The 18,810-nt window shown below is 42.3% G+C and overlaps 2 protein-coding genes across 2 annotated transcripts in view; one reads left to right on the top strand and one right to left on the bottom strand.

Annotated features, from left to right (window-relative positions):
• Window positions 1-8,910, top strand: part of sco2 (synthesis of cytochrome C oxidase 2) — an 18,304-nt gene extending 9,394 nt beyond the window's left edge. The window contains exon 5 of the mRNA XM_083757451.1: window positions 8,812-8,910. The gene's annotated coding sequence lies outside the window, so the exon portion shown is untranslated. The remainder of the gene's footprint in view (window positions 1-8,811) is intronic.
• On the bottom strand, window positions 6,503-18,810 carry cradd (CARD and death domain containing adaptor protein). Its single transcript, XM_083757452.1, has 2 exons — window positions 18,111-18,810; window positions 6,503-9,133 (listed from the first exon to the last, which is right to left on the bottom strand). The coding sequence occupies exons 1-2, from the start codon at window positions 18,418-18,420 to the stop codon at window positions 8,835-8,837; spliced, it is 609 nt and encodes a 202-aa protein (XP_083613578.1). The 5' UTR covers window positions 18,421-18,810; the 3' UTR covers window positions 6,503-8,834.

The following is an 18,810-nucleotide window of genomic DNA, read 5'->3' as shown; positions in this document are numbered from 1 at the left end:
GTATGAGCCGTTTGTACTTGTGCATGGCTTTATCTGTAAGACAAACAAGCCTATGCGTGTGTTAAGTGAAATAAAAGGTTGCTTTGCGTGCATGCAGGGTAAGTGAGCGTCGCAATCACAAAATAAACGTGTGCCAGTGGAGTGTTTGTTGTGAGAGCCACAGGGTGCTGGTCAGATGCTGCAGGGAAACTGATTCGGTTCATTGGCTACCAGCCATCTTTTGACACAGAGCAGACCCACAGGCCAGGGTTCCATGTAACTCTGAGAGTATATGGGTCCATTTGGTTCCATTTATATACTACTCTCAGAGTTATGGGGGTCCTTGAAAACATTTTTTTTAGAACCACTGAGTAAGACAGAGGCCATGCTGAAAGCTGCCAACTTCCTGTGAAGCATTTTAGGGATGCGTGTGTTCTGTATCCAACAACGGTTTGGCGCTGAATCAACTGTTGGGAAAGGGACTTAATCAAATACAGTTTGGCAGTCATTTGTTGTTGTGACTGAGCCGAGTTGACATCCATTGGTCTCCATTAACACACCCAGTTGCAAAATGTTAGCTCCAAATGACAAATAACATATGACGGGCTTGCATGCTGAGCAGACCACATACATCTCAAACTCACACAGCAGAATGCAAACTACAACTCTCTCGCGTATAGCCATATCCTCTCTGGTGTGTATAGCCATGTTAGAGAACCTGGACAAGGCCAGCAGGAAGAATTCATGTTCTGTATGAAAGTTGTATTGATTGTTGTCGTCTGACCTATCATGGCATCAGGCGCAAACAATTCAGTCAGCTCCATATTATGGGCACAAAAAGGGGCTGCCCATATTAATTCAATTTAATACACAGGACCCCAATGTAAACAAGCAGTGCTTTTTTGGGTTTAATCATTTTAGCATGCCTTTGTATAGAACTGTACTCTCTGTCAATATACTGTATGGGCCATATACTGTTGGCATCAGGGATCTCCATATATGGGCATAAAAGGGACCAGGACTGATAGATAAAGAGATCTAAGATACAGAGATGTGTGAGGGCCCCAAAGCGGCCTGAACCTCTAGTTGCTCATCATAGGCATCCGTCCGTCAGTGATGACGACGGGTTGCGCCTGAGTGGTCATGTTTTCTTGCAGCTGCGGCCGTGGCTGGACAGCCCTGCTCCGGAGTGGCAGTCTTTAGTGCAGTTGGCGCAGACAAAACGAGAGGGGACTGGCACAGGAGTGGGGGCTGCTTCACGCAGTTTCCTCTTCTTATCTGTCTCTTCGCCTGCAGCAAAGAGATGTCTCTCCTCGGCACGGCAGGTTCCTGCAGCGACAGTCTGCCTCCAAACGCCACGGCCTTTTGCCGCTTCCTCCCGGTTGTTGTGGTCAATGCCTGCCTGCTTCATATCACGTTTGCAAACGTCCTTGAAGCGCAGGCGTGGGCGACCAAGAGGTCTGGAGCCTGTGTTATAACATACTGATAGAACTGTGTGTATAATCAAATGTCACAGGTGCAGATAATACTTGGGGTAATCATTTTGTGAAGGTCACATTTTGTGAAGGCCTCTTTTAGTTAATTAAAAATTAAAACAAAAAATAACACCTGGAAACAGACAAACATACTCCTTTTTGAAAAGAGGTCTCTTCTTGGAGAGAAGTTTTATGAAGCACATGCCTGTGATTCACAAAAAGGGGTAGATTCTCTGTTTTGATATACTGTGTATATAAGCAAAGCAAAGCAAAGTTACTATGTTTACCCAGGGTAACTGGACTAAGCTCAATAACTTGTTTACAGCCTGGTGTCATCATCTTCTCCGCGCACTGTAACCACCCCTTGTTAGATGGAGACTCTTAAGGGAGTAGGGACTCGGGTGGTCAACCGAAATCACAAGAACAACACCCTGCTGGCATAGTTTGTCTCACTTTCGTTGCTGTAGTTTGGTGCACGTGACGTTTTGTTGTTTTTGTGTTTAACCATTTAAACCCTCTAGTACTTAGTATACGGGAATGTTCATGTTCCTCCCAGAATATGGATGCTCAGATGCTGCGTGTTTAAGTGGTTAATACGAGGGATGGGGAGCCAGTGGAAGGTGTTGCAGCTAGGGCAGGAGGAGACCAGGCATGTTATACTAATTCCCATTGTTCAAAAAGAAAAACATGTTACAGAATAGGATGCGGCACCGTGTTTGGTGAATGGGGCATGAGATGTGACCTGACTGAATCATAACAACACAAAGATATCTAAGGGAAAGAAACGGACGAGTCAGCGTGTGTGTGTGTGAGAGTTGGGGGCTTCCAACAGAGTGTGTCAGATGCTGGCCCACACTGGCCCGTTGCCACTTCCGTCTAATCAAGCTTCCGAGAAATCCGTTTCCATGCTGGTGCATTCTGGGCAACGGGCAGGCACTAGGTAATCCCACAGAAATTCCTGTCTTCATGGATGGCCTCCTTCACCCCTGTAAGAAGACACCTCCTGGGCTAATCAACACAGCTTTTCAGCTGGTATTTGTGAGCACGTGGACTCGTCTCTGTGTCTTCTGTACTGCTCAGCCACTTGAAACCTGGCATCCCTATTTTGGACATGTCATTTTAGTTTACATGAAACGGAAATCCACAATTTAAAATGTGTTGATGCAATATTCATGTTCTTTCTATGATGTGTTCAGCTTGTAGATCAGCTTTTTTTCTCCTTATTCATCCTACGATGAATTATATAGAGGGCTTAGGTGATTATTATCTGTGCGCGCACGCACATACGTGTGGCATTGTGGGGGGGGGGGGGGGGGGGGAGCACTTCTTGCCTGGGACTCCATCTGTTGCTTCAAATTAAATTAAGCTGCCTACATACTGTAAAAATAGACGGTTCAACAGACTTATTTCTTTCTGCGAGCATCTTATGCAAATGTGAATTCAAGTAAGTGCACTTCTGGTATGTGTGTCTACGCCTAAATGATCTGAGATGCAACATAATTGCACATAATTGTGTGTGTGTGTGTGTGTGTGTGTGTGCGTATGCCTGCACGTGTGTGTATGTGTGTGCGCGAGTGCACGCCTGCATGTGTGTATGTGCATCAGATACACACTGTAGACGTGCTGTAGCGCCGTGCTTTACCCAGAAGGCTGATGCTCTTCTGGGAAGCAGAGCTCATAGAGGCGTGGGCTCAGAAAACAAGCTATGGGAGGCAAGAGGAGAGAAATTCATTTACACGCATTCTGCTGAAACCGCCGTCAGTCTTCCTCATAATTTTCAAAGGCCAGCTGAAAAGAACAAAAATATTTCATACTGAAAGTTTTGGTGATGTAAAATCACACATGAAAGAGCAAACCTACTCCCAGTGGTGTGTTAAATCTCATGACCAGGCAAATTAACAAAAGTGTGTGTTTGTGTGTGTGCACGCGTGCATGCACACGTGTGTGTGAGGGGGGGGGGGGGTTAAAATGCATTGCATAACATTTCTGCTAACTCCTTCAGCCCTCCCTCTCCCTGTCTTCTACGTATTCTCTCTCTCTCTCTCTCTTTCCTTGTGCTTCCTGGGTTTTGAGGTTATAAATAGCTCCAGGCAATAGAGAGATTAGAATGTATATCAGCAAATGTTGAACTCCCCTGATAAAACATGGGCCCCTGTCACTATAGCACCACGACAAAGCTGTCCCCCCCCCTCAAATGTTTTACGGCATTTATTGACAGTACAGTGCACAGGATATGGGGGGGGGGGGGTGTCCTGGGCCAAATTTGAAACAGAACGTAGGATTATATAACCAACCAGATTGTCACCGTATTCCGGAAACACCAACGGTCCACAAATTGTAAAAAATAAAAAAGTGGTTATGAATACAGACTTAGCCGAGATGAGGTCACAGAGTTGGGTTTTGGGATATTATCTTGTCACCATAAGATACCACCTCCCCTGCAGCAAAATTACAGGACTTCAACTGTAGACTGTAGTTGAGAGCGTGATTTACAATGATGCACATACCAGTGTCTAAATAATAGGCTGATGTAGTACCACATACAGACACATACATACATACAAAAGGCGACAGAGTCTATTCAGAGAGATTTAAGGCGCAGCCACGCATACACTGCAACATTGCAGTTCGCATTGCAACGCATGAGTTTTTATATCTATGCTGTCGGGAAGAAACCACCTAACTCCAAGATGTTACGTTTTCAGAAAATGAAAAATATACAATATATAATATATATTTGGAAAACAAATACTGCCTCATCAAAGTTGCATGAGAGGGGGAAAGGTGACAGAATTAGCTGTTTTAGCAGACAGTTTGAGGGTCCAAGGTTTTGGCCAAAGCACGTTTTACTACTTGTCATTGCTTTATCCAAAACTGAACACACAGACGTAGGCAAGGCGGTTCAAAAGCACTGATGTATGCAAATAAATCAAAAACCTGAGTTAGGTGGTTTCCTCTGGATGCTATGGATGCTGGGGTTCAAGTTGTTAATCAACCAGTCCAAATCTGTACAAGTTATTTTGTCTAATCAAGTACATTTGCTCTTGTCACTTTGTTTTTGTGGCTATAACATTTCAACTAGTTTCTCAAACAGTGTGGTATTGTGATGACAGCTTCTCTGTGATTAGCTTAATTAAGTTTAATTGAGAAAATACCACTGTACACCCATGGCATGCAGCATGTCAAATCAGTGATCAATTATAGGCTGAGCCCCATACTTGTGAACTATTTTAACAACTCTGGGATAACAAATTAATTAAATTGAATTCAACCAATGAATTTCAATGAATGTATTGCAACAAACACCAATATTAAATACAACAATGTACGATGATAATATGATACATGATGTCATGCCCATTATGAATATCTGATATTCATTCATACACCTACAAACGCCTGATAAACATCATCAAAACTCTATGGCTCAGTCAATCCAAGGGCCAGGCTTTAAGTTCTGAGTTACAGACAGACTGTCTTGACTGCTACATAGACATGTTCCGTGTATTAACAATGTGTCCTTGGTGAATCCAACTCTAAAAACCCAGACAAATCAAATGGTGCTTAACAGTTAACAAGATTCTAATAGCCCTGGGCTGCTGAAATAATGTCATTGTATCGTTTAATCATTATTTGTGGTGCAGTCTTATTATGGGGCCCAGAATTACTCAAACTACTTTGTCCAGCACTTAAGGTATCTGACTTTCAGTATATAGAGCTGTTGATGCTGATGTTAATGTCTCAAAACAAGATCCATTTGAGAACTCTGTAGTGTAGGCATATACATTATCTTTGGGACCTTCAATTGACATTTTATGACTTTAGTGTACTCTTCTATTCAGGGAGATACACTGAATCAATGATGAATTAATGAATGAGCTCAAGGACACTTCAATAGATTACATGGCTGACGCATTGGCTGCTGCAGTGAGAATGAAACCTCCACTGTCTGTTACAGCACAGGTTCCCAAACCTTTTCAGCTTGAGACCCCAGACCCAAATGTCCAAAGATGCATTATGAATTAATCACTTAAGTTAGAACCCTCCAAAACATATTCAAACATTGTGGTAAAGAATTGTTGAATAGAATTGTTGGAGCGCCTCACTGGGGGCTTGACTTTTTCTAGTTGTCTCTGCCTTGACAGTCAATCAGGCTGGGTGAAAGGTCTAGAGGTAAATCCCATGGTGGTTTTACCAGGCATCTGAGAGACTTAAACTTTAAGAAAGTAATTGGGTTAAAGGCCTATAATAGTTGTTAGTTAGTTTTATAGGAAGCATTTAAGAGGCAATGCTGAGCAGACAGACAGGGTCATTGATTGATCCTAAACTGCCTTAACCTAAACAGAGCAGAGACAAATGAACAGACAAATGGCTTAATTCTCCTCAAAGTATAGTAGCTGACCGGTGCTAGAGAGGGGGGCGGGGGCTGGCAAAGAAAGAAAAGTCCCTCCGTATTCTCAGAGTTTCTTAGAAAGAGGATATAAACCAGCTTTCTGAGAAACTTTCTAGGAGCGTCACATGTGTGACTTCGACTGAGCTTTTTAGCAGTTCATAGGAAAATCAAACCTTGTAATGCAAAAAACGGGATTGTGTGCCGACCATGTGGTTGCAATGATTCCAGCTGGAGCCATGTGCTGCATGTCTTTCAGCTCTCTACCCTTAGTGTCCCATGCTCGTTTTTATGGGTCGTTTCTTTTTTCTTTTTTAACTTTCCTACAATCTCTTCAACCCAACCAATCTACAAGCTTACAATGTGCGTAGATCGGCTATTTGCACAATTTTGTGAAATAGAGCTAAAGTGGTTAATTCATAATTCACAATTTGTGAAATAGGGCTAAAGTGATTAATTGTATTTTGTACGTTTTGGACCAGATACACTTTTTAATTTTTACAAAAAGCAAAGTGGAAAAGAGAGAGAGAGAGAGAGAGAGAGAGGGGGGGGGGGAGAGAGAGAGAGAAAGAAACTGCTTAAAATAAAGAAAGAGCAATGCAATGTAATCATTAAAAATAAATGTTGTACCGTAAAATGACTTCATGCAAGGCCTTGGTTGGTTGGTTTAAATGACCCCAATAATACTGTGACTTCAAATTCACAGGACTATTTTCTTTATACTTCTGCCCTCCTCCTCCTCATAATAGAAACTGTAAACACTTATGTAATACACTTTGCAACAATAAACTGCACTGTAAAAAAGAAAATCCACAAGCCACTATTAATTACACACAAGAAAACTTTCCAGACCACCTTAAAAAACTTTGAAACAAACCGAAAGCTGATCTGTGGATGGCTGAGCCCAACCGTGATAGGCTACAGACTGTTGAGGAATTGTGCATATGGTGAGAAGAGTAGCAACCAAGCACATGGGCTGTTTAGTTGATGTTTTATGGCTGACCCGGAAAGTGTATTGCATATCAGTGTGAACCTTTCCTCCTCCAGGGATTCCAGGAAAACGGACAAAAGCAGCCCAGTGAGCAGCACACCTAATCACTTGTGGTGCATATCTGATCAAGCCACACACTACGGAATGCTAATGTGTTAGGGAATGAGTGAATGCGAACAAAAATGAAAGCCTGGGTACCAAGAATAGGGCAGTAGCTGCAGATCACCGATAGATAGGCTCTCTGAATGTCATTCATGAAACAAATGCATATAAAAGGAATGAATGGATGTGTGGTTTAGCCATTAGGCCTACATCTTATGAAGTCAAAAGTGAGTGAAATATAGTTAAAATGTAAAATATAAATATGGGCTATCGCCGCTATGTCTAGGAACGGTCAATGTCAATGGTTTCATTCTCTGAAATGTCTAAGAAAAGGAAAACTCTGCATTTGCTGTCACATGTCACTGGATATGTAGGCCTATGCACAAATCTGAGGCAGTAGCATTATTACATAGTGTTGCTTCAGGGGAAGTAACACTAGTCTCCTTTGCTGCGAGGACATTCCTACGGTGTTTTTCACAGTCTGTTGGAATTAACTTGGGGATTAGTCATTTTCTGTGGAAAAACTAACTCGGATCCATGAAAAAGTGACACAAATTCAGTCAGGGACACAAAGAATGTTCCACAGACTTTGGAATCAATTTCGGTCAGACATTTGGTCTAATATGTATGGGTATATTTGAATAAAACAGTAGCAAGGAGGGCTGATTATTATATTTATCACATACCCAGCTTTTATTTGACCTGGGTGAAATGACCAGGGGTGGGTAGAGTACTGGAAATTTGGGGGTCATCCCTATGTTCCCCGGGTTCTATGTTCCCCACTTACCTTAGGGTTTAGGGTTAGAGTTATAGGTTTCTGGTTCACTTCAGTGTTTTGTACTACACAATTGTATGTATAAGTACAGAACAAAGAATGTTTGTTTTTGTTTGTTGAAGAGTCTGAGCAATTATGTCTTAGTTTAGTACTTTATTTTATGCCAGTGTTAATTTTTAGTTGGCTAAGACTAGATAGTTTAAGTAGCCTAGCCAGGCCTAAAGTTCAATGGATTGTTCAAAGACTGAGCTTAAATCAGAATTTGCTACTAAAAGTAACACTAAGACTAAGTTGCTAAAATACTTTTAGTCTTACTAGAATTACTAAAATGACTAGGTTAGGTTTCTGGTTTAGGTTTATTCTAAGTGGGGAACAAAGAACCTTTTTTGCATGGTGGGGAACATAGAACCTGAGGAACATAGGTACGCTCCCAACATTTGTAGTCAAGTAAAAGTAAAAAATGATGTAGACCTATTCATCCTAGGGATCCACATGAATATTCACTTTTCCGAATATTCGTGGCAGTCTCTAAATTCAATGTTAATATAATATTCCATTATTCAATTTCATGTACAGTATACTAATAAATTACATTGATAATTAGTATTTCTCAAACGTTTTCATGTCCAGGACCCCACCTCCAGAAGCAAAGATGTGATGATTTGAAATGTTTGCTTTAAAAAAGAATACATGTACTGTATATTCAAAGATTTGCACACATTTTCAGGATTACAAAAAAAAATAGCAACCCGTGAAGCACTATGACCTTGTATATCTGCTATTTCTGAATACCGGTAGGCAAAGTATAACACTCGTCCCGGGTCAAATCCGGCAACCTTGGAACGAGCAAGAATATATATAAATATAAATAATTAAAAAATCTGTGTAATAATCCAGTGTAACCCCAAGTGTCTTGTATCCAGTCGTTTTGGCACTTTACTAAGTAAAGTGAATTAAAAAGTATTTTTAATTCACTTCCTGGTGCAAACCTTGACATGCACGAGCATGCCTGGGCGTGCATCTGAGCTTCAAGCTGGAAGCTCATCTTACACGCTTGCACGCCCAGGCCTGATATATGCCCGCATTGCTGTTTCACCAGCGGGTGACGAGTTGACGGATAGGTCACTGGTGGAAAAGCTCCTCCAGAACAGCGGGGTGGACGTCGACCGCCTGGAGGCTCTGCACTAGTCTGTGCACCGTGGCAGCCTTTCCCTGGCACTGCCTCCATTTGACCAGGCCAGCCAGTGCCTGGCCATGTGTGCTGTGGACGTGGTCGGCGCGGCAGCGGAACATTGCCCCCGTCGACAGCCCTAGGTCCAGCAAGAGGGCTTCCCACTCGGGGCCGAGCCGGGAGGCCAGTCGGGATAGCTCCCGGTCTGACGGAACCGTCAGCAGAACCTCGTCTGGAAGGTGCCAGTTGTCTGCAGGGAGATAAATAAAATAAGACGCCTCATAAAGACGGTGGTGTTTACTGCACATGTTACGCTATGTTGTCCTGTACTATTTGTACTGTATATCTCATAAACCTTTTTCATTTTATTTAAAAATGTCATGCTGCAGATATTGTTTGCTGTATATTGTGACTCCAAGCAAAACTATATGGGTGAACTGACATTAAGAATTTAACTTAACTGGAAAATGACAAAGGAAGGTGCTATGCAGCTACTTCAACATTTTGGAGAAAGCCAAATTAAGCATCTATTAATCCGACCAGGAGCCATACAAAATACAATTATTCCTTAAATTCAGTGTCAACAAAGTGAGTACGGTGTTGTAAACCTATTACGTTGATAGCAGTCATGTTTGTTTGCTTTCAGGTCTCTGTGACACAGAGGAAAAGTTGGCGTTTACAATCTGCGAACTGGAATCTCCATACAAAGGGATTCATAAAGTGTACACTGGGACTGGGTTTTTACCGCACATAGCCTGGTTGTGTTAACGTTTGTCTTGCCTAAATATGGTCAACACCCTGATACTCCATAAAGACCAGGAAAACTATCTATCCTTTACAACTGTTGTGCAACAGCCCTGGGCAAAGGAGCTCTCTATTCACTGCTGTTCCTGGAAACAAGTTTTATAATAGAGGCGGTAGATGCAGACATTCAATATCACTTCATCCTTCACTCCCCTAAGAGTAGCATGGGTGAATAGAAAACAGGCGGCGGGGACAGCAGTTTGTGAAAAGAGGCATCTCTTTAACCTTTCCTTTCAACACATTTCATCAATCTAAGGAAAGATATTTAGCAATAAAATTGCTAAATATTATTTAGCAATCGTAAGCAACACATTTGACAACTCCTAAACTTGGTCCATAATACAGGATCTGGATGCAGGATGTGACTATGGCAACGGACACAATGGTCATTTCTTCATTAGAAATGACAGTCCAAGAGTGAATTAAAAGGGTACCTAGCTTTGCTCATCTTCCCACTGACTACAGAAACAGTTACCATCTGTGGAGCATTCCACACAGATGGTAACATGATCCGACATGTCATTTTCTTAGATATAACAAGATGTCTGTGATTTCAGAACCCTCATCTTGTACTTTATTACCTTAGTAATAGTTGTATTGTCTAAATGAATTACACTGATTAATTAAGGGACATTTCACAGCTGTTCACTCAATGTTAATAGAAATTGTCGTAGATAACAGTAGCACAATTTGAAATTTGCACTCTATGGCCAGAAACGTAATGTATTCTATGACCATAATGCATAGGTGCACTCACCCCACCTTGTGGAGAGGGGGAGGGCTGTCTTACTGAGACAACCGCTAACTATAAATGCGCCACGTCTCTGTCTGTCCGTGCATTACAACCGTACACACACGCACAGTGTGTGTACGGTTCGAGAACCGTTTGCCCCACCGACTTAAAATTTGACACGCGTTCCACACCCCCACAGGGAGTGCAGGGCCTGGCCTTGAGTCGGTTGCATACACCGTTGTCCAGAAACACCATAAAAGGCTCTGGTCAAGCTCTGCCAGTTGACCTAATGAGCCCAAGTCCCTTCACCTGTGCAATTTCCAGCCTCTGCCTCAGCCAATTTATTGCCATGGCAAGTTTTGGCAACCCCACAACTGCCAATTGATTACTTAACCAGTCCACTTTTCACAGTCAGTTTGCACTCTTCAGGCAGACAGACAGATACAGAGATCTCGATATACAGATGTCAGATGCTAGCTATGACACGTTGACAACGGGTATTATTAGGTTCCCAAGTTGCATTGTTCTCAAGTAAGCCGGTGGTCGTCGGACACGTACAGGTCTAGTAGTGAAGTGTGAAGTGATCAACATCAATTACAACATAATGTTTGTTTTAGTCCTCAAAACAAACATTACATTTCTCTTTATTGTCTATGGCGTTTTCTTAAACAAGCATCGTTGAAAGACAAACATTAAAGCTGTATATAGGAGGGGCCCCTCAAAAATCACACCTGTGTGAAGTGAGGGGCGCTCTTATCATCGTACATCATGACGTAACATGTCTATTTGCTCAGACACTATGATGTGACATTCTCCATTCATTGTCAATGGGAATTTAATGTTTGTGTAAGACGATAATCTACACTAATGAGCACATCAAAATAAGATCTGGTTGCAAAAGGGGTGAAGTGGCCCTTTAAAGATTAATTTAGGTGAATATTACAAATGATGCACAACTATAAGTTCAAGAGTTTTCAACACATCATTTACAAATACCATATACCATTCGGTATAAATATTTGGCCATGAGGAGAGTGCCTGACACTGGTTGTGTCTTTAGCCTTGCCTAACTGTACCTGGATTGTTAAAGCTGCAGTCCATAAATGTCCTACCTGGGATTGAAACCTGGGACTCCCACATGGGAGACGAAACGTCTACCGCTCACGCGAGAGGTTATGCCTGCTTGGCCAGGGAAGATGTGCTCATGAGCTTAAGGCAGTACTACTTGCAACCAGTAAGGCAAGGCAAGTTCATTTGTTTATAGGACATTTCAACAACTAGGCAATTCAATGTGCTCAGAGGTGTACTACCCAATACAAGTGTCTTATCGATGGATGAGCAAAGGAGACCGCTCCAACCACTGCAGACGAGACTAGTTATATTCTATTCTAGATTTGCAGTTTTAAGCAAGGCGAGTGTGCATGAGTCATCTGTGATACACAATGTTTGGCCGCAGCGCTTTCATAAATGGTACTGGATGTATTGAGCTGGACAAAGTTCAGCACTGTGAGCTCATTCACTAGTCCTTTGTGGCCTCCAAGGACAGTGTGAGCAAGTCAACACCACATAGTTCCCCAAGGCTGGTAAAACTAACCAAACAGTACTTCATTACCGGTGTCCTCAATGCCCCCTTAATGGCTGTTTTCAACTGCTTGGCAAAAACTGAAAAATGTCCTGTTGTCCTGACATGTAGCACATCTAGCAAACATAGCACTTCAAACCTCCCAGAGAAAAACAAGGCACCTGTGCTTTCCTGCATAAACGCTCTATAAAACGTGTTGTCCTGGGAGGCTGTCGTCTGATTGGACAAATCCGCCCCCCCCCCCCCCCCCCCGCCACTACGCCACAAAAAAACAAAAAGTTCTTTGACGTGGCAACCGCACATGAGTCATGACTAAGTTTAAGCTCTGGGCCGCTGAATAACATGTTCTCCATTTCATGCCAAGGAAGGGTCTGGTAAAACCGGCCAACCAAAACACTTGTTTGGTGAACTAGTTCTTCAAACAATGGCAACAGAGTCAGACTGCTGAAATATGGTTGAGCACTGAGTAATAAGGCGAGCAGCAGGAAGAGAATATTCTCCAGAAAGCACTTCTGGCAAAACAGGAGGCTTTTCTAAGAACTGCCTCTTTACAACAAGCAAGAAAGCGGGTGGGCCCTCTCTTTACTTTCTTTCTCTCTTTATGGATGCAAACAGGCTAACATATGAAGTTGAACAGATAACACACAAACACTGGACTCCTTAAAAGCAAGGAGGGGGGGGGGGGGGGGGGATTGCGCACAAATGTGGCATACTATCCGGTGAAGTATTAATCTACCTCAGCAGTTCTGTGACTCATGGCAAGGACTCAAGGACTAGGATGTCATCAGCTCAAATCAGCTCATTACATCTCACAAAGTCAGTCTCTGTAGTCTGAACCTTCTAATGGGACCTTGAGCATTGCCATTGTTCGGCTGACAGGGTTTGCTGCTCCGTCCACATCTCGCCAAGGTTTCTGCAGCGCTAACAGGAAGAAGCTCCTCCTGCCAAGATTCCTGGAAAGCAGGCGGCAGGCAATAAAATAAAAAGAAATTGGTGGGGGGTTGGGGCGCCGGGGGGGCTGCCTTGGTGATGAATGCCAGTAAAAACAAGCACATGGCCCTGCCTGCTCCAGCATGAATTTATGGCACAAAAATCGGCACAGCACGGCATGATCTCCCCAATCCCCACCCACTGCAACAATGGACAAGAGACCACATTCTCATTTTCCCGACTTAACTCCGAAGAGTACACAAAATGGAACCAAATACCCTAACCACTTAATCCCCCAAACATAGTCTATTTACAAGCGTTGTGAGCTTGTAGATCGATAGATTTTTAATTCCTAAAAACAAATACCATTGCTGCATCAAAAGTAACAAACTATGGGTCTACTATAAAAATTGGTCAAACATTGGCCAAATTGTCAAATAACACATTGGATAAGGAGTCAAGGACGGCCTGGACGGGTATACTCGTCCTATAAATTAATTATGCGGGGTGCGCATGACGAGTAGGCTCATTTTAAGGCGTTTGATATCGCTATAAGAAAGTCCTGCTGTGTTTCATCTTTGGAATCATTCCGGGTGCTACGGAGGCTTGCTACTGTAAGGCCTCGCCAGCACTGATTCTGTTTAATAATAAATAAGCAATGCGATCAGCTATTTTCTTATATTTATCCATCGCAACTCATGCAATTCCAAGTGCTTGTCAGGGTGAGGGGCCCCCAGTTCAAATATGATTATTTTGGGGGTAGGGGTCATGGGGGTGCATACATTGGTTACTAGACAACATACTAACAGTAAAATAGGCATTAGTCCGACAACACCGTCTCTCCCGACATGTGTGGCAGGTTCAAACTAACCTGTGGCTTCCTGTGAGGTTAGGTTCAGGGTTTGGGTTTTGGGTAGTCCTGTCAACCTGGGGTTGTGGACGTGCTCCGAAAAGGTTGAGAACCACTGCACTGCCTTAGCCTATACGCTTCAGCAAACACAGTCAGCACTGTTTCATTTTCAGCAGAACGAGATGTACGTTACCACCAACTGTTTATGTGTCAATGCACATCATAACCCAGGTACCAAACATGGCAATCATGTGATCAGTATAAAAGTGATGTCACTTCCTAGACTTCCACGCCCACTTCCTTCTGTGCTTGAATGTTTGTTGGCAGCATGCTTGCTCTGCTGCTGATCAGACTCCTACCAAAACCTGTAAGATTGTACAGTGAGTAATCATTTCAATTAATTCATTTAATTCAAGGGTCTCTGATGACTGAATGTCTTTTTTATTTTTTGCTAAAAAAATCATTCTTTTTTCCATCAAATATGCCTAAAGTGCCTTTAAATCATTTTCTTTGCAAGGGGAATTCATTTAACAGTACCCTTTTTAAACCTTTTTTTATACGTTTAGGGACAAAATGCCCTCAAAAGTTGATTGAAATTAAATCCTGGTGGTAAAAACTGCCCCTTGATGAGATAATTTCTGATACTGCTTGGCCATGTGGAAACAGTCTATTAATTGTTGTTTAAAAAACTTTAAGTGTCTTACTGTCTTTCTGACTGACTGACTGACTGACCGTCCGTCAGCGTTGTGCCATCGTTAACGCAGGGAATGTTCCCTTATCAATGAAGGGTGCTCCACTGCTGACATTACCCTGCGCATTGCGTTTGGATGGCGTCACCCATTCACACCGGTTAATGTTTTGATGCTGTCCAACGTGGCGCAATGCACTCAATGGAGCCCAGGCCTGACACGTCCATTAGGGTGTCATTCATCCTTGGTCCTCATGATACAGTATGCTCAGACAATTTGACTATTGTACTTTATGCTGACCTGGTACTAGAATGACATGTATTGTTATTGAGTACAGCTTGTGACTATGATAATAAGTCTCCCCCTATCTACGTATAAAAATGGTCTGGTCTCTTTTGGTCAGAGTCCTTGGACAGTACAGTGCCACATAATGGTCTCCTGAATTCATGCAATAGGTTTCTAACTTTCTAACTAATAATCCTGAAGTCTGTAACAACATGAATATGTAATGTTGGTTCAAATGCATTCAACCTGTATTGTTTATTGAATGAGCTCTCTGTCCTAGAACACACAAGTCCTGTTTTAATGTTTAATGTTAATGATGATTTCAAAATTATTTTGAAAAACGCTGACCTACAAAACCTCACAAGTCCACATCCTATCACACAGCATTGCGTTGTTGTGAGCAATATCTTCACAAAATCAATTAGAAAATGTGTGAACATTGCCTAATGACATGCCCAAAATAGTGATGCCATGGGGTTAAAGTAGTTTAAAATGTCTTAAAATGTATACAAATGAAATGCAGTTACAAAGATTATATGTTAGCCTAGTTATCAGTACCTGAGGCAGCATGTGCCTCTGTTGTTTTGAATACACTACGCCACGCTACTCTACACAAACACTCTGTGGCAGTGAGCCAAGGCCAAAGAGAGCATGATTTTATAGTGAGGTCACTGGCAATGCAAATATGCAGAATAACAAGAGTTGTTTTGAAAACTCTTGAATGGCTTTCAGCAAACGGGGAGGGAGGCTGTCATTCCACATGTTTTGATGGAGCCTTTTATGGGGTTTTTCCGCTTCACGAAGTTCACAGCACAAGTGGAAAAATGCAGCCATTGGTAGAAACATGTGGGTCTTCAACGGGATTCTACTTCAGGTCATCGCAGTGATGTGGTACGGTATCATCTCGTTGGCCTAGGGCTGGGTGATGTGACTACAAGTCAATAATAATAATATCATGATATTCCTCTGCGGAGTATGCATGTCCTGTTTTGGAGAGATCAACCCATGCCAAAGAACTAGACCCAGCGTTGAACAACACCTGACACTTGATAACTGGTTGCTTGAAGCCTACCAACGTGAACAACCTGCATCTCCTCGCTGGCATCGCCCCTGCAGATGTGAGACGGGAAGCCGCCAGCCAAGTAGAGATGACAAAAGCTACCAGCAGCAATGAACGCCACCTCCTTCATGGACACAAACCCTCAGCCCAACGACTTAAGTCAAAGACAAGCTTCCTCAGCCATGTCCAGCCCCTTACAACATCTCAGGTAGAAACCAGACTCCAGCTCTGGGCAAGCTTGAGAATGACCCCCCCTCCTATTGACATGAAAATCCCCCCCTTCTGAAGACCTCCCTTCTGGCCGGTAGAAGACACTCGACCGCCTGAGAACAGGAACGGGGCGATCAAAAGCTGCTATGGACAGATGGGGCTACAAAACCGGCCCAACCATCTGTGAATGTGGAGAAGAGGACCATACGATGCAGCAGTTCAACAATAATGCAAAGGACTGTGTAAAGAAATGGGCAACTGTCATCTAACCGCATGCTTCAAAGACACGAAAAGAAGAATATCATGATTATTTCAAACTTTTGCTGCGATTACGATAATGAACTATTATTAAAAAAAAGTTGTGAGCTTGTACATCTGCTATTTTTAATTTTTGTACGCCACCATTGTACAACTAATTATAGCATGGCGATGTGGTTCAAATCTATGAAATGTTTCATGTTGTTTTTTTATGATATAAAAGTTTCAGTTTTGGAAGGTTGGAAGCAACTCAACACTTACTGCCAAAACAAGTCACAGCAGAACAAGTTCAAGGTGCAATTTGTGTTGTGATAATTTCCATCTTGGGGAAACAAGACAAGAATGTGTCATTTTATCAAATGTCTATTGTGTAACATTGACACGACTATTTACATAACTGGTGTGTTGTAATAAAAATGTGTGGGATTTTATTTGAAACAAAAGACTTCTCTAGCAGTTGAGTCTCAAGAGAATTCCATCAGATGGTCTTCGACAAGGAGAAGAACTCAGTTTTCAGTAATTATTTTTAATAGTGTCCAACTGTGTAAAAAAATAACCACATCTTCCAGAAATGTAAAACTTGTCATGGGCGAGAGACGAGTGATAAGGTTTTATGTGTTTAATGCGTAACTCTGAGAATGTACAAATTACAAAATAAATGTAACCAATTTGAGTTATATTTGTAAACTCCCAAAAGTTAAATTAAAGCTACAATCCAGAACGTATTTTAATTAATAAAATGTTAGTTCAGGTATGTTAATACAAAATAACTTCCATTGCGAGCCTGGTGTCGGTAAGGACACCAGTGGTGGACAGTAACTAAGTACCTTTACTTGAGTACTCACTATTACTCACTACTAGTATAGTACTCATAGTACTCACTATGTAACTTATTTAATGAATTAAATGTAATTTTGTCCAATCTGTATGGTATAACTAAAAAACATCGCATGGATGCACCTGGGACGTATCCTGTATCCTGAGGTCAATGGGGTTTCGGGTCTCTCAACATCATGCGTATGTCTAAGGGACATGCGCATCGTAGCACCTGACTGATAACATTACTTGCACGCTCTGCGTGCGCAAGTAAATACAATAAAATACACCTTTAGGCCTGTGACAGGAGACACATGTACCTACTTGAAGAGCTGGGATTGTCTTCTACTCCAGGCTCTAGAAACAAACTGGGCTGTCCTAAATACTTCATAATTAAATAACCAGTTTAACTTCAGTTTATACAATTGGGGTCTATACAATTTGGGTGGTTGTATTTTGTCTCCCTGCTCTTCTATTGAGATATTTTGAGATATTTAGATCGTGTCAAAGGTCAACAGCTCAATGGTAAAAATGTCAGCACTGTGTTGCTTTAAAAAAGAAATTGAGTACCGGACCGGTATCTGTACTTTTACTCCACTACATTTCAAAGACAAATATTGCACTTTTGACTCCACTAGACTCCAGAGAAGGAAAAGGTGCATTATGACCGCTTCTTAAGCCCTATGTATAGTTAATATAGAAGATCAGCGCTTCACAATGTGATGTTGACTGAGCAACTTTCACTTTGTAGTTTAATATTTGACTAGGAGTAAACACTTTGGTCAGACTTATGAGTCTTAAATGAGTGCATTTATTGAGAGAATTGCCCCTTGATATGCATGCAGCATCTAATTTTTGAGGGGGACCTATGAATAAAACATTGTTACAAAACTTACAACAACATGCAGTACAAATACACAATTGCGCGCGCACACACATACAAATGGCTTGTTTGTTGTTGTTTTATACATTTAGAAAACTTTCCTGCACAAAACAAAACAAATCCTCACCTTTGGGGGGCTGTCCATTCGCAGTGTGTTGTGACTCTAGGTCGTGTAATATGGTGTCTTTTACCCAGATGAACTCCTCCTCCAGGGACCGCAGAAAGGCGTCAAAGGCCCGCGGCCCGCGGGACGGCAGGAGGTCCAGCAGCCTCAGGGCTCTGCTCCTGCTGGTCGGCTGGGCCTGGATCTCCTCGACGTGACCGTGCGTCAAGACGTTCTCCTGGTACAGAAAGTGAACTATGGTGTCGCTCACCGCGATCTGATCCGACAGCTCCAGTCTGTGTCTCCTAAGGATCTCCCTGTGCACTGGATCCATGAGATGAAGAAATGGTTGCGCCGTACGCGCACGTAAGTACGGTGAGTTGCTTCACGGAGTGCCGATCGCGTACGGCTCCTCCGCGGAGACAAACGAGCTTTATATCCGAAAACCCGCCGCATATAATAATCACTTTTTGTGTCCCCGATTATTTCATGTTAGAGTTGACTTGGAAACACAGAAGAGTCAATGGTGCTCACTGGTATTTGTTCCGACCGGAAACTGTCTGCTACGCGGAACCATTGTGATTATGCGTCCCATGTTTATAATGCTTTATAAACATAAACATGAACTAATTCCGTATAATACTTTGTAAACATACATAAGATAAGGCTTTATAAATGTATAATCTTATAACACTGTATACAATAAGTGTAGTTAGTTATACAA

Source organism: Protomyctophum parallelum, assembly GCF_964188405.1.
Source record: "Protomyctophum parallelum genome assembly, chromosome: 22".
Lineage (NCBI taxonomy): Eukaryota > Metazoa > Chordata > Actinopteri > Myctophiformes > Myctophidae > Protomyctophum > Protomyctophum parallelum.
Note: the sequence above shows the minus strand (reverse complement) of the source record. Positions and strands in the feature narration are given on the sequence as shown.